Here is a 15709-nt window from a genome sequence, read left to right on the forward strand (position 1 = left end):
CAGCCGATCTCTGAATGCCTACACTTTTGGATTCCTTTGAATTTCTACCATTGTGAGCGATGCTTAGCATTCTAAAGATGTCACATGGTTCGGTGATCCCCGAGACTCGGAATCATCAATAGCTCAAGTATGTTACTTGTTTCTTCGTTCGTATGCATCTGCGGCTTTAAGCCGAATATATACACCACAAATATAGCTTTGCAAACTATTGACATGTTTGAGATGTTATCGTATAAAAAGGAAACCATACAGCGCCCTCTAGTTATTATAATGAAGTATTTTCAAAGAAATTGTACAAAGAAATATTTATAGTAAATTAATCTTCTTCAAAATCTAACCTAAATTAAATTCTAATTCATCGTTTTAATCGAGCTCCTGACGATGCATATATGTTGAAAATCTTAGTGGTGTAAGTATAAGAATATCTATTATTCCTGGTTTACAACTCCTTAAAAGGTACTACCCTTTTAGTTGATAAACAATCAAGATGTTATCTATGTTTTTCTTATACACAAAGGATATAGATTAAGCTTTTTGTAGTAATAAAATATAAAAAATATCAGGCAACTGACTTATACAATGATTGTACAACATTCATAGTTTCAAAATAACGATCACCACGTCTTAGTAACTAGCATCTTTTTATTCTTGTCAAAAACTATCATACATTATAAAAAAGGGTGACAAATTGATAATGAAGTTCAGGTAGTGTATTATATGATTGGTTAACTGACAGAAATTACGCGCGACAATGATTGTGTGTGGACCAGCGGCTCGCGGAAGGTCAGTGACAGAAAAACGAGATCACAGTTTCTGGGGGCGAAGCCCAGTCATCGCCCTCCCGAAATTTCGATTGGCGTCGCGCCCGCAGCGCCACCTGGGCGCTAGTCCGCTACTCGTCTCGGCTCGAAACTCATTCCAGAAGTGAACGAACGCGGATGCGCGTACGCACGGTTCCTCTATTATACATTTCCATCGTAAAGGTGCGTTTAGGTACCGGCTATTAACCCCTTTTTACAGGCCAATGCGATTACAAGCGATTCGAATAAAAGGAAAAATTCTCACATACGTTTTCGCTAATTCGTTAAAACACCGTTACCACAATATAAATAATCTCCTTTTTTTCCGAGTAGTATAACATATAGCGGCTACAAAAAACATTGACACGCCTTAGTATATTTCTTATATCATTCGCATACTAATTAATTACATTCAAATATATTAAACTTTATATCATTTAATAATATATACTTTCATACGACTACGAAAAAATATTATAAAAGCGAAATGTAGAATCTGATATGTAGCAATACTTCTTCTAGTCATTATACGATAGAGAGAACGATAATGACTTCAAGTTCATAAAAATCCACGTTACAAGCGGATAGAAATCGAGAAGTAAACGTTAATTATACCTAAAGTTCACGGAAAGATTAAGTTGCCATTACACCCTTTAATAAGCTTTGTCACGCACCAAGCTGCGAAAGCCACAACCTACGGCGATATCTGACCAGTATACACTTGAAAACGAAACATTCTTGCTATGAATACTTTGTACAGGACGCTATTAAAAAACGAATTGATGGTATAATACTTACCGAGAGAACAGTGAAAAATGTTTAATTAATGGTAATTATGTTGATTCTTCCAATATTATATCAAGTTTTATATTTCCCATATTTTTCACTTAAGACAATATTTAGATCAAACTGTCGATACGAAATAGATAAAGATTAAGTCCTCAACTACCTGCCTTGAATCCTCTCGATTTCTTTTTATAGCGTCACTTAAAGACTGTAATCGATTCATTGCTGATAAATTTACTACAAAAAGTCTAAACAAAACTTGACATAACAAAACTGTACATTGATTAGACATCTTTCTTTTTATTTCTCTCAGTGAGTACTGTCGGTTCACAAAGTCTGGCTCCATATTTTATAACACTTTCTATATCGACGACTATTCAATATGAAATTCGTACTTTCTTCTGAAACATATACTTTTATCTTTTCTGTTTCCCAATTAAAATTAACCTATACATATAATAAGTCTCCATATTTATATGATACGTGTATTGTTGAACGAAGATGCGGTTCAATTTACACACAAGACCGATAAGTGAGGCGGCACGCGTTCAACGTCTTATTGAATCGAATTCAAGCTGCGCGGTGCGTGACTGTCGGCCACCGATTACGCGCACATGTCGGTCCGACCTAAACGCACCTTAATAACACATTCACCGCTCCGCTATTTTCGTCCACGGATTCACCATAGAATGAGATCAGTGCGCTAAATTTACTACGGATCCCTCTCTTTGCGCGCTGGAATGTTATCCTCCCTCTCCCCCCTCCCTTTCTCTCTCTCTCTCTCTCTCTCTCTCTGTGCTATGCTCGCTGGATGTTGCGCAGCTTTCATAGACTCGTTTTAAATCGCTGTAACCGTCCTCACTGCCGTGGAAACCAACCCATCAGGGCTGTATCCAGTATAGCATATGTATAGTATATGTAGTATACCATCACCCTTCAGTTCGTAAAAGGAACTTTATGAGAAGGATCCTTTTTCATCGTGTATCGTTTCCGACGTGTTTGAAGATAAATTGTAATTTTAACTCATATTTGCAAGCATATATGTATACACGAAACGACTGGTTCATAGCGTATTATGTATATCGCGTGCAACGAGTTATGGGAAACGCGTTTGCTTGCCAACAACGTATTTATTAGTGGATCGCGCTGTCTAGTGACATTTCGATGATACAATTGATCGAACTGATTTCACAATTCGCGATGATCTTCGCGAAAACTCGTATGTTACATAAAACAGTTTTAAATTTCAGTAACATTATAATGTGACACGTCATGACTGTCACTATTATGTTAATCAAATTTGGGACCAGTTTGAAAATGTATATAGAAGTTACGAAACATTTGTTACATCACGTATGTAGTTAAAAATCCCTATACAATACCAAGAGCCATTTTAAACATATATGACAGTTATTAAAGATGATTCCACTGAATATTAAAATTTATTAATATAACGAGTAATTTTGATTGTTTAAATATATACACCAAATATCTTGTATTTTCTGTATACATTTTTAGACTTATCTTAATTTTTAGCGACAGAACCATAATTGTGTCTCATTATAATGCTACCAAAATGTTTAAATATTCATAACTTGCCGCCATATTAAATTTTAAGTTCATTACCGACTTTATCGACTATGCACTGGTAAATGTCTAAACGCCGAAAAGCATGGATGGCTTTAAACGAAGGCGTCTAAAAATGAGAAGCAACTTCCTCGGGGGAAAAAAGTCTGTATATACACGCGTATGTGTTTACTAGTTGCCTGAAAAAGATGCTCGTCCGCGGTGCGTTAAATACGCGCACGTGCGGGTCTAACGAATTCAGTGTGCGTGCGGTTAAGTGTGTATCGCTAGTGCGTTTGCATGGATAAGGCTCGGTAACTGCGCTTACAAAAACAAGACAGGGTCTACGACACGTTCCATCCAAGACACGAGACCTAAGAAGAAAGACACGTATAGGGTTATTTTTACTCTTTTCCACTAAGAACAGACGAGAGCTACCGGTTGGTTATTTTTCAAGAGGAGAATTTATATTATCGACTGACTGCTTAGACGAGCATGACTGAATCGCTAACTATTTACATGGAATTCACGTTGAAAAGTGCTACATGATATGACGAAACGCAACGTAGAGAGTATAGGGACTTTTTCGAAGATCATAAAAGAGGTTATATGTACTATATGTATGTACATGTGAGAAGCGTGCCTTGAGTAATCGAATTGGCCGGTAAAAAGAAATAAAGCTTCCTCTTTTTCTCGTGCGCGTCTGTTTTGTAGCAGGCTGTGTACGTGCGCCTCGTTCTATTATACGTTTCGTTTGTGTACGTGAGTTCGAAATAACTGGACGGATTGTATGTTGCAACCGCATCGTGTTCAAATAACAAAGGAAGAAACGCGCGAGAAAGTGCGTACCTTTTTTTACAACGATAGAAAGAAAAATAACCATCGAAGTATAAAACGTTCAATCGCCGCCATGTTTCTTTTTCGCGCTTTTTCTTTTCGTAAAAAGTATACACCTAGAGATGGTGTATCTATCTGAAAAATATTTCGACGGGATTCAATGAATCGAAAAATCGCGTGAAATATTCTGTTAAAAAAGGGGGAAAGAAAAGTTAGGAATAATATTCCGAGAAAATTGTTTGAACCTTGATAAAATGGTTAGTTGCAAACGATCGTTTCGGTTGATCTGTTGCATTTTGAAGGCCTCTCGCGAATATACCTTCCTCGAATGTAATTTCCTGCGAATTCGATTGCGAATTAACCGATATTGCTTTTCGACTGTAACTTACGGTCGCGGATGCACATTCGAAGAATCGATTAATCTTCGCGAATGTTTCATAGCAGTGAATTCTACCGTGTTTTAACGACGACCACTCTTTTGTTTAATTAAAATGATTAAAAATATACAATAAAAAATCAATAAGAATAAAAATATAAAATCAAATAAAAAACAATTAACTTGGCGTAGCGAAGAAGACATTTGATTGCAATCGCCAAGATGATCAGTTCAAATCTTCATTAAATCAAACATTGCTTTTTTAGAATTATTTTAATAAATTTTGTGATGTTAAGATATTAAATTAGCTGCTTGTAATTTACAGAATAATGTTAGAATAGGGGTGTATATAATTTCTTCGTAGAATGGGTTCAGGGAATAAAATGTTCTTTGCAACAATCGTGCGGAGTACCGGGAAGCCAGTCGATGGTGGAACCGTGCCAACTAATCCACTCCTTGACGATTTTATTCAAAGGGGTTAGAAACAATGACGGCAAAACGTTTCACGCAATCGCGATACCTTTACTAACCAGTTGTTTTTTCGTCATTCCACCTGATTACAACCATTATTCACGTAGATGATTGAATTCCTAAACAGAAAATTGTTGCTTCTCATTATTCCCTAATTTAAATTTGTATTTTTAATTACTACTAATTTAAGAATTTCTACCTCTTATTACTACTAATTTAGATTTTCCAAAGAATTCATGATATAAAAAAGTTAAATAATTTAGAAATATTCATTTTAAATTTAAATTAAGATCAATCAGAGGATAATTATTCGTGTCATACCTACTGTAGGTAATGTTCCTTTCTCACATCATTAACTGAAATGTGCCAACCATTTACCAAAAATATACAATAAAAGCAAGATTAAAAAATCAAACTAACCATACCTTTAAATCAATATGGCGTATAGAATATCGATTCAACAACGATTACTCGTGTCATCTGCATTTTATGTAATTTTATGTAAACACTACATAATATGTTTTGTCTTAAATTAGAATCACAGTAGCGACATATGAAAATAGGGGGCGACAAAGATCCGCGGAGGGAATTTCGGCGTTGTTATCTTTGGCAAGAGTCGCGGAAGTGCACGTTTCGCCTCGCGTTACGACAATTATGGTTAATTGGATTATTTTTCACGCGACCCTGGGAAGCTTTGCCCGATGTTCGAACTTGGTTGCCACTCAAAGAGATTCAGTACCGAGAAAACCCGATGCTGACATAAAAAAGGGAAAACGTCACCTCAATTTTATATACTATTAGTAAGAAGTTCACCTAACCTCACCAACGTCCGTTGACGGACCAACGAACTTCTAACATCGTAGAAAACATTCGTTTCAATTTTCAACGTTACAAGAGGAGATTCGTAAAAATGGAATTAACTTTAAGGAGACAGCTTGTACACACATAAATACAAGTCGTATCATGTTTTAGGCGTACATTATTACTTGCAAGTATGTAATAAGGCTGGAATCAAAGTTTCTAATAATAGGCTTTGTATAAATAAATATACGTAATGTACTTTCATCTTCTTTACTATAGAATACTCTTATATTTATATTAAGTAGCTATCAATGATAATAGGTGCCGTTGCTTATTTCCTATTAGGAAAGTTATGGCGTTATATTATATTGGTTTAATAAATAAAAAGCGGATATATATATACATATTATTATGTCACATATGTAGGCCTCAAGTGCTAACTTAAGAAAAGACTCAAAAAAATTCCTCCACTTATAGACCTATTTTAATCTTATTTTTATATTCTAATCTTATACATCTGTTAACGTTTCTAGGTTTGCACGTTGTCATACACATTCTTTATTTTTATACCCTATTTTGTATAGCATATCTTATAAATAATACATATTTGCTTATGATCTGATTATGTTTCATGTGTTCAATAAAAAAAAGGTACTTATATGCAATTAGGTACTATGATTATGTATACGTCTAATAGATAACAAATCACGCGATAATCTCGCGTCGAGTGATTTTCAGCGTGACAGTAGTGAAGCTACGTTGATACTGGCTAGCGTCCAGCTTCGTAACAATCGCCTTGACGACAACTTTCTAGAATCTCTGACGGGACACAATTAATTTGTATTTCAGAGCGTTACGAATGGTAATAGAGATGCTATTTGGTAAAAGTAACCGAACGGTAAGGGGGGAATCGTGCGCGCGGGCTCCACAGCCTCGCCGCGTCGAGACCCGATCGGTAATCGATAATCTCTTAAGAAATTAGCACGGATTTGTTTTGTTCGTGTTGCGTTGTAAACCGGAGATGGAATACGAGTTAGAATTAAAAGAAACTCTTACTAACTTGTGCCAGTCGAATTCCTGATTAGAACAATCTCCTTCTTCAACTACCCGCCAAATGAGTTTACCTTACCGACAAAATCGTTGAAACTTTTTTTGAAAATAAAATGTTTAAAACACTTCATTCAAACATACAAACTCTAGCTTTAACTAAAATTAAAGTATGTATATAATTTTGAACAAAACATCTTAAATTTTTAGCAAATAATCATAAATTTGACATGATCAGACGATCCTGGAAGAATAAAAAGGAAGAATCGTGGCCTGCGAAAAGAGGAGGGTAGGTATGCAAGTATGTACTAGGTTGAACGATACTTGAAGCGGCCCACTTTCTTTACTTTCACGCTGCCGATGTTCTTCTTTCGACGCGCTCGCTACTCGGCCTTCGTAACTTGACGATGAGAAAGGGCCTATGGCGGACGCGCATACTTGCTGCTGTTGCACACGCACCATGAGTAACCACTACCGCTACACGAAGCTTCTGTGGCAAGCGTGTACGCCCGCCGTTCGCGACATGCAAGAGTAGCATCGAACAATTTCTAACGGGTTTTTCTCCGCATCCGAGAGTCGAAAGAACACGATGAGTTTCTACACACCGTGACAATTTCAACCATTCCTTTGATAACATATAATAGAGGGTTCTAGGATTTAACATCCAAACTTTGTCGATATGTTTTATGGATATAATCAAGTAAGAAATGTTATTACAGATATGAGTTATTTAAAGCTTTATAAAACCGTTATAATAATATATAGCACAAAGAGAACAATAATGAACTTGCGGTTATATGCTACAAGACATTGATCATTAGCTGTCGGTACTTTCAAAATGTTTACCGTTCCTGTCGATACGGAAGTGACAGCGATAAAAAAGTTTATTACCTTATGAACCACATTTTGATTTCATTTCATCTTAATGTATCAATCTAATACTTGTTCGATATATCTACCTTTTTTAAAATTGTCCACACATAAAAGTCTAATGGCGCAAAATTGAAGGCGATATTCGAGGATAAACTACTGCTTTCTTTGTATTTTGTATATCTGTTATAACTTTTTAGTAAAGCTTTAAACGATCCATGTTTATAAATGTTATGTTTACACATTTTGTTTGAATTTTAGATTACAAATCTTTATGCTACTGGAATGGCATAATATTGTTTTTTCGGGAACAGTCATGTAGCTATTGTATTTGTACTTTGAATCAAGCAAGTGCAAAGTGCAAAGTTTAAATGCTACAACTGTACGATTGTTTTCGAAAAGCACATAATGTCATGACATTTTATGTTTGATCATGACACATAACACATTTACAATGTTTGTCTGTTAAATCCCGAGACACCCTACATGCAGAAAAGGGGATATTTAATTAGTTGATAATTTTTCCAATGTACCAACAGAGTAAAAGATGGCCGCGGAAAGAAACGGAAATTGTATCGAAACTGATCAAAGTGCACGCTCTGTTTTTACTCACATGAGAAAGACAATCGTCACTTTTTTATCGACCAGGCGATTATTTCGTAACGCGATAGCATTAACGGTCAAAGTGTCACGAGTTCCCAGCTTATGAACGCTTCTGCGCGGTTATAAATATTTTCATCGTTACAATAGTGTCCACGACAATATATAGTTTATGGCATAACTGGTACGACCACCAGTTCAAGCGTCCTATGTCGATGTCTAAGTTACAACCACAGAAAGAAATCGATAACTATCCGGGAAACGTCGCGGGAAAAAGAAGAAATCACCGGTATGCAAACAAAAGAAGCTGTACTCGGTTAAAAAACAATCGCGGCGCCGTTCATTAATCATATACCTACCTAATAAATGTAGGGAGTCGCTAATCGTTATTCAACGTCCTTGTCGAATGCAAAATAAGCTCGGTCGGATGATCAAAAGACGCAATCTGTCTGGCATTACTGTTATCATGAACGATATTTTAATATCACGTAAGAAATTTATCTCTGCATATTCGCAAATACACGAATATTAAGTACATCGTAATAAAAAGAGATTTATGAAATGTCCAGTAGCAAACAAAAATATCACAAATCAGTATATCTCTTGTAAAATCCTGCGTAGATTTGTAACACGATCTTTTATTTAATTTTTTTTCAAAGATATCACTTTTTAACTAATACTACATTAATTCTAGAAATATTATTTTTTTTTTTGGTTCTATATTGGTTCGAAGTCGAGTCTAATATCTTGTATCGATTTTACATACAATCAAATAAACGATATGCTTCGCCAATCTATTGCGTATCTTTTACTATCTATTTTTATTGTAAGCCTGATTAACAGTACTAAATTGCGGTATATTTAAACTTCAGATCCAGAAGCTTTTATTATCTATGAGATACCCTGACGTTGAAACAGGATTTTTGATATCATTAATTGAGCGACCTGGCCATTGTTCTTTGGGTTCTTTTGCAAGTGGTTACATGAGATACCAAGTGGATGCCCTTTCGCAAGTTACTTTGTAATTCAACGCAGATCTGGTATGCGCGATAATACCTTTGTTTAAAGTCTAGATCGTCGTCTCGATGCGCGCACAGAAAGAGAAACGGGGCCTTGCATGTGTGTTCGCTAGTCAAACAGATGCGTCGCGTAGCCCTATGAAAGTGGCTATATGCTCTCGGCCAGGACGTAAATAGTTACGAGCCTCGTGCCGTAGAATTTTAAAGCGGAGTTAACGTCTGCCTCTGATACGTTTCACCCGATATTCGACGCGTGCACGGAATTTCCGCGCCGATTTTTTTCTCTGTTTAGTCGCCCTTTATTATCCGTGATTCGAGTTTCATCCGCTAGTCAAACATATAAATCACCGTTAAGTGCGCAGCGATTCCTTGGATCGATGATTAACTTGTGATCGCAACCTGCGCGCCCTCTACTAACTGAGAAAATTTAAAATGGTGAAAGGATCACGTCGATGTTCCTAACATTGAAAATATGTTGAGTATGCTTTGATCTAAAGCATACTCAAAAAAGTTTTTCTCGAAAAATTGCACTTTTCTGATAACGAATTCATTCGAATAGCTTCTACAGGCTTTTGCAATATTTCATTTCTTGTCTACGTCTTTCGAATAAAATTTGCAAAGACCACGATGAATAATAAGGAGGTTATACCATATTCGGTGAATAAGATACATGAAGTTGAATGCATATTCCACTTACGGTTTAAAATTGCTTGGGTATAGAAGGCTCGACATTGTCTTATTAAAAAATAAAACAGAAACCTGTTTTATGAACGAATTCTCGTGTGTTTCTTCTTAATTGTTTGTAATATCTAAATAAAAATAGTATTCGTTCAAATATTTTATTATTTGAAAGAAATTTATAATAAAGATGCTAGGAATTTTTTCAACAACTCGATAATTCAATTTTGGTTGGAGAAGGTATAATATGCGGTATTAAATCTTGGTGGAATTGCGATTACGATAGTTGGACTATATACCGAACGCTCGATGACCGATACATTATCTAAACGGTAGGTTATGTATGTGAGGCTCTATCTATTGTTGACCGAGTGTGGGATGTCGCGAGGGACCGTCTCGACAAAGTCGTAGATAGTTACGTCGATGCCGTTGTTGAATTTTAAGTCAAGAGAACACGCACGTTCGACCAGATGATACATAACACGTAGAATAATGCAGATTAGCCGCGGCAGAAGGAGGCCACTAACGTAACTTTAATCCGTCTGTTACGCAGTTAAAACGAACGTCTACTCTTTACGTAAACTTTTTCTGTCTACTTAATGTAGCTACAAAAAGCATTTACCACTTATCTTTATTTTCCAATGAAGCGCTTTTTAATAGTTTCTACATTGAGGTTTTAGTATTCATAATATTTGGCATTCATCCTAATCAGAAATTTTTGTAGTTGTATGAAAGCTAGTATACTAGAGTATAGTATAGTATAGTAAAGCTAGTATAGTATAATATACTAAAAATTTAGTATGCTCGAATCGATTAATTAGTATGTAAATGCTACTGGATAAATACAATGGCGTGTCAATATTTCTTACAAATATATTTGAACAATATTTGTATGATATATCTATCATCGCATTCGTCAACTACAAAGATTTCTTATTCGAGATATCAAATACAACATATATGATTTCAAGAAACATTGCCAAACAATTATCAATTCTACATTATATGAGAAGTCCCCATCTTACGTTATAAGAATGTCATTCTATATTTCTCTGTTCACGGACTTTTCCTTTCTGTCATTTCAAAGTTAAAACCGTGTAAAGAATATATATGGTGCGCGCGCGCGAGAGAGAGCAGTTACGTCTGAATCGTCCTTGAATGTAAGTGGAGACAAGGCGCGAACCAGTAAGAAGAATGCGGCGCACGCGATATAAAGGGACCTTAAAGGCTTCGATACGCGAATGGTCGCGCTCTGGCGAGCGAATCGCGCAACAATTATCGGACAATGACATTTTATCCACATATTACGGTAGATCTATAAAATTCATTACTAAATTCATTAATTCACCAATTGAACGGGCTGCACCAATAAGAAGGCAGTTTCACTTTCTAATAATTTCAATATACTAACAAAAATCAATTAAAAATCAAGTACTTTATTAAACGTGTAAAATTATAAAAGAACTTTATAACCTACAATTCGTCATTTGCCGATTCACCAATTTTATAACAGTCCAGTTATTATATCTTAGATATTTGGTAAGGCATTAATTTTCCATAGAACTTTATGGCTCTGTTAATTATTTCTATACTAAAAGGCTTTGAACCAAGTAGTTATATTAAAATACACTTTTTTAACCATTAAATGATATCAAAATTTTAAAAGAGTCAACTAAGTTATACTTATTTTCCTTTGTAATCTTCAGACATATAAATGAATTAGTAAGTGTACTTAAAGTAGTAATTTTATGGCTTTATCCGAAATAGATTCGGACAGGCGGTGGTATCGGTGGCCCTTGTTACCGGTCGAGTAGTCGGGGGTTAATGCGGTTACCGTGATAATAACTCGATACGTGCTCTGTTCGTAAATCTGCGCGCATATGTTACATCGTTTAGAAGAGGAATGGGGATTGAGGGAGGGAGGAGCGCGAGAAAACCGCAGCAGCGCGACGAAAATCGTATCGAAACGACTTTGGTCTATGAAATTCTATTAGCGATTCCCGATTTAATTGTCTATATGGTACTGTGGCCGATACACGAAAAAGATTTCGTGTGGAGACTAGTTACAACTATATACAGTTACAATTGCAGGGGACGAAACTCTCTCGATTCATCGACCTCTAAAAACGCTTGGGAAAATATTATCGCATCGCTATTCATCCCTTGACCTAGCCCAGCTCACGTTGAATGAGTTTGCGCTGAGAAATTCCCTGTCGCCCTTTCTACTCTGCCATATTTATATTTTTCGCTCGTTTTCTTAGTGTTTTTTAGTTCGTGCATAATTGTTTATATTAAGTTGTATCTATTATTAAATGTTATTAAGGATTTGAGATAATAGCTTGCCTTTGTATGATCGTTAATTTTGAATCAAATTAGTAACCGTTTTTAATTATAGTTGGAAACGAGCGTATATCGAAAAATGGAGTGAGATATACAGATTGGCTAACATCACACGTTACGACTCTAAAGTATACAAAATCGATAGCGGCTAAGCAATCCACTTAATGGCATTCCCTAAGCAGCCGCTGAATGTGATAAATCGAAGGCTGTGGACTATTTAGATACGCTGTAACGATATATCGAACCGTTGCTACAACACTAGATAGAAGGCAGATTAAACAGTAACGAATAGCGTCTCGTTCTTACCTGCAAAAAAACTAGACGCTCTCTGTACAATCTACTCAAATCTTCAAAAATATATGTACTTCAAATAAGATGTTGGACCCTCGTAAAACATAAAGCTCGTAAGGTGTTGAATCAACAAAATACTTTATCTCCATAAGAAAATCAATTGTACACATATATTCCGCTTTGATATACGATGAGGAAAAAATAGATTCTCGTTGCGCAGTCCTAGTCTTAAGTTCGCATCGTTCTTGTCGTTTCATTCGGACAATACCGCAACAGCGCGAACAAAAAGTACAGCCCCGTGTTTTCGAGCGATTATCTGGACGAGCTACTCGAAGAAAAGGAAGTCAGTTCATCTGTCGTTGAGAGTAACGCCCACATAAAAAACCCAGGGTACTAAGAGGTTTTTCCCCGGATTACGTTATCCATTGATAACAGATGCTGTGTCATACGCATAAGCGCATAATATCGGTACTTGTTCGTCGCAAGATCATCACGCGCGGTACTTAACGCGACGCGGGGGGAAAAGAAATCAACAGAGTCCGGGTTGCAAGAGGTGAGGGGTGGAGTGAGTAGCGGAGTGAGTAGAAGATGGAGGGGGTAGAGAGACATAAGAGTACGGGAACAAATAGGTGACGTACGTTGGATGGAGGTTGCTCAACTTGACATCGCTTTCGTGACGTCAAACAAAATCACTTTACCTCAAGACGAAACCAACTTCTCGTTGCTGTGTTCACACGATGTCGATGGCGAAGAAATGAAGAAAGCGAAGAGACAGAGACGGAGCCCAGAGTTGGAGAACACCCGATGAGATGAAGATCCACAGAGAAAGGGGTGAAGATCCAGAGAGAAGAGAGACTTCAGAAGGGGACAGTCTTCGCAAGCCCCGCTCTGCTTCCACCGACTGGCAGAGGACGTCGCTTCTTTGTTCTTCCTTCCTGCTCTCGCAGGAGGCACTCTCAGCTTTACCACACACTCGGCTGACTAACGGAACGAAGTTAATCGGAGCACGTTAGACTCGACGTCCCTTCGTCACTGCTGTCGCTGCACTATCAGTATATGTACAGATATAATATATCGATATCAGTCACAAGATAACGTTTCGATACAGCACTGTCGTATTGTTACTCCCGGTGTACTCACACGCGACACTTTAAGTCCCTTCTAAGTACGTGTGACTTTTACGCGAGAAGACGAGATAGAGATGATCGAAGGACAAAGTCGGAAAGAGAGATGAGCGTATTAGATATACGTATATATACGAACGTGTATTATATTTGCCACAGGTCTGTGTATATGTAAGCACTCTCGCGGGCACACGTATGTACGACGACAGAAGAAGAAAACACTGTGTACGTATGCTGTTGTCCTATCAAATGGCTCCCGCCTGACATTTGTACGCAAGCGAGGCCGGACCACGACTGAGCGCGTATGCGAGCCGATACCGGCCGAGCGTGTGGCCCACGATGCGGAGATACCCGACCGAACGTCGTACCGCTACGACACGAGTTCCGAGTCCCTTTTCTCCCCACCGAGCACCATCGCTCTCATCCTCACCCCTCCGTCCTCTCGTCTACCGGTCCATCTACCCCGTAGTCCTCTACGATTCCTCGTTTCCCCTCCGTCACTGGTCCCCTCTATATCTCCTGCTTAAACCCGTACACGTCCTTCGGTATACGAGATACATATACTGCGATTTTTCCCCGACGATGAGCTCTCGTACAAACTTCACCACCGAAAAAGCAATCCACACATACGCGTTCGTATAATCGCTACCTTTTTCTCACGGGATCGAATAGGTCTAGGTTTTGATCGGCACGGAACAGGTGTGGACTCGTGGGACAGGGACTGCTGCTACTGGTAGGGTTAAACAAATCGGGCGAATGTTAAGTGACTCGCGTCCGATTTATGATTCTTGATTTAGATATATCTCCTAATCAATTTGTTTTCACACCGTATCCACACCTGTTGTAATTAGCACGGAATGGTTCTCCTGTATAACAATACCGATCTATATTTAATTGCAACGTCGTTGCCAAGTTCACGAGGGATTGCCCGTGATTATCCACGGTCGAAAAATGATTGCCATTGTTTTCGTCGGAGGTCGCGGAACGAAAGCTACGATTTCCGTAGTGAATACGGTGGCGGCGCGCGCGCGCGCGCTGCCTCGACTGGCGAAACCAAATGAACTGTCCGACCGGCTAGGTGGTTTGCGTTTGATTTAATGGTAGATAGGAAGGGTACATTATACCCGATGGCATACGTGGAATTTAGTAGATGTACGCGTGTGTAAGTACCGTAATGCGATATGATAATGCGCCGTGCGCTTTTGTGCGAACGTCCACGTGAAATATTGTAGTGCGCGCGCACGCGCACGCGCTCGTATATACGCCCGTATACCACGGTAGCGCTACACGCGAATACAGAGGAAAAAAGAACACCACTCGCGTATCAAAACGTTAAACTTGTCCCTTAACCCTTTGTTTGGTAATGTCGCCTGGCCGAAGCTTAACATGTTTCTTTACACCGGCTTTTCACGCGGATCCTTGTTTCCGTTTCTGCGATTACGTTGTTAATTCGGTCTATGCATATTCATTCGTTCCTCGGTTCTAATTCGATGACCTGTTTTCAGACTCGTTCAACCGTTCCGACTTTCTTCAACGCCATCAACCTTACCTGTAGTATGTATCATTTCGTTCAAACAAAATTTTACTTAACAAAATAGGATTGGTAGAATAACGTTTTAAATCTCGATCGATTTGCAATTGATTCGGAACGAAGGCGTCAGCGACATCTGTGACGGCCGATTAGACGAAAACGAAAGCGATCCGGCAGCACTTAATCCTACGATTAAGATAGATATTAGTCCACTCCTCGTGTCTTTTCATCTCTTCCTTTCACCGTATGAGAAAAAAACAATCTTAACCGAACGGAGATCCGCGTTCTGCTTTTTAGTTATATACGTGCGCACGCGTTCGAATATAATGGAACACAGATCTTTCCGCTTTCCTCCGTTTTGATGTAATCTAATGAGAGTATCCAGCAGGAACTTGGCGACCGCCACCAACCGGCACCGGAGCCTACAGAACAGCGGAGGAGGGAGGAACGATGGCGAAGGGGAGAGGGGGGAGGGCAAAGCACGAGAGGGTTAAGAGCACTTTTGCGGCGAGCGGAGATGCCCCGTGTGTTTTCTTGCTAGGTCTTAAAGGGGCCGTTGCGTGAAAGCGGCG

At 38.2% G+C, this 15709-nt stretch overlaps 1 protein-coding gene across 6 annotated transcripts in view; it reads right to left on the reverse strand.

Moving 5' to 3' along the window:
- Window positions 1–15709, reverse strand: part of LOC126863503 (uncharacterized) — a 99068-nt gene that overhangs the window by 20450 nt on the left and 62909 nt on the right. Inside the window, exons 1-2 of one of the 6 annotated variants that reach the window (XM_050613760.1) lie at window positions 13181–14669; window positions 4896–4955 (exon numbers count right to left, since the gene is read on the reverse strand). The exons of 3 other annotated variants lie outside the window; for them this stretch is intronic. In XM_050613760.1, the coding sequence (XP_050469717.1) occupies window positions 4896–4932 (37 nt within the window). In that variant the 5' untranslated portion in view covers window positions 4933–4955; window positions 13181–14669. Of the gene's footprint in view, window positions 1–4885; window positions 4956–13180; window positions 14670–15709 lie in introns of those variants that run through there. 2 more of the 6 variants (XM_050613761.1, XM_050613762.1) reach the window with 2 other exon arrangements.

This window comes from Bombus huntii, chromosome 3 (genome assembly GCF_024542735.1).
Source record: "Bombus huntii isolate Logan2020A chromosome 3, iyBomHunt1.1, whole genome shotgun sequence".
Lineage (NCBI taxonomy): Eukaryota > Metazoa > Arthropoda > Insecta > Hymenoptera > Apidae > Bombus > Bombus huntii.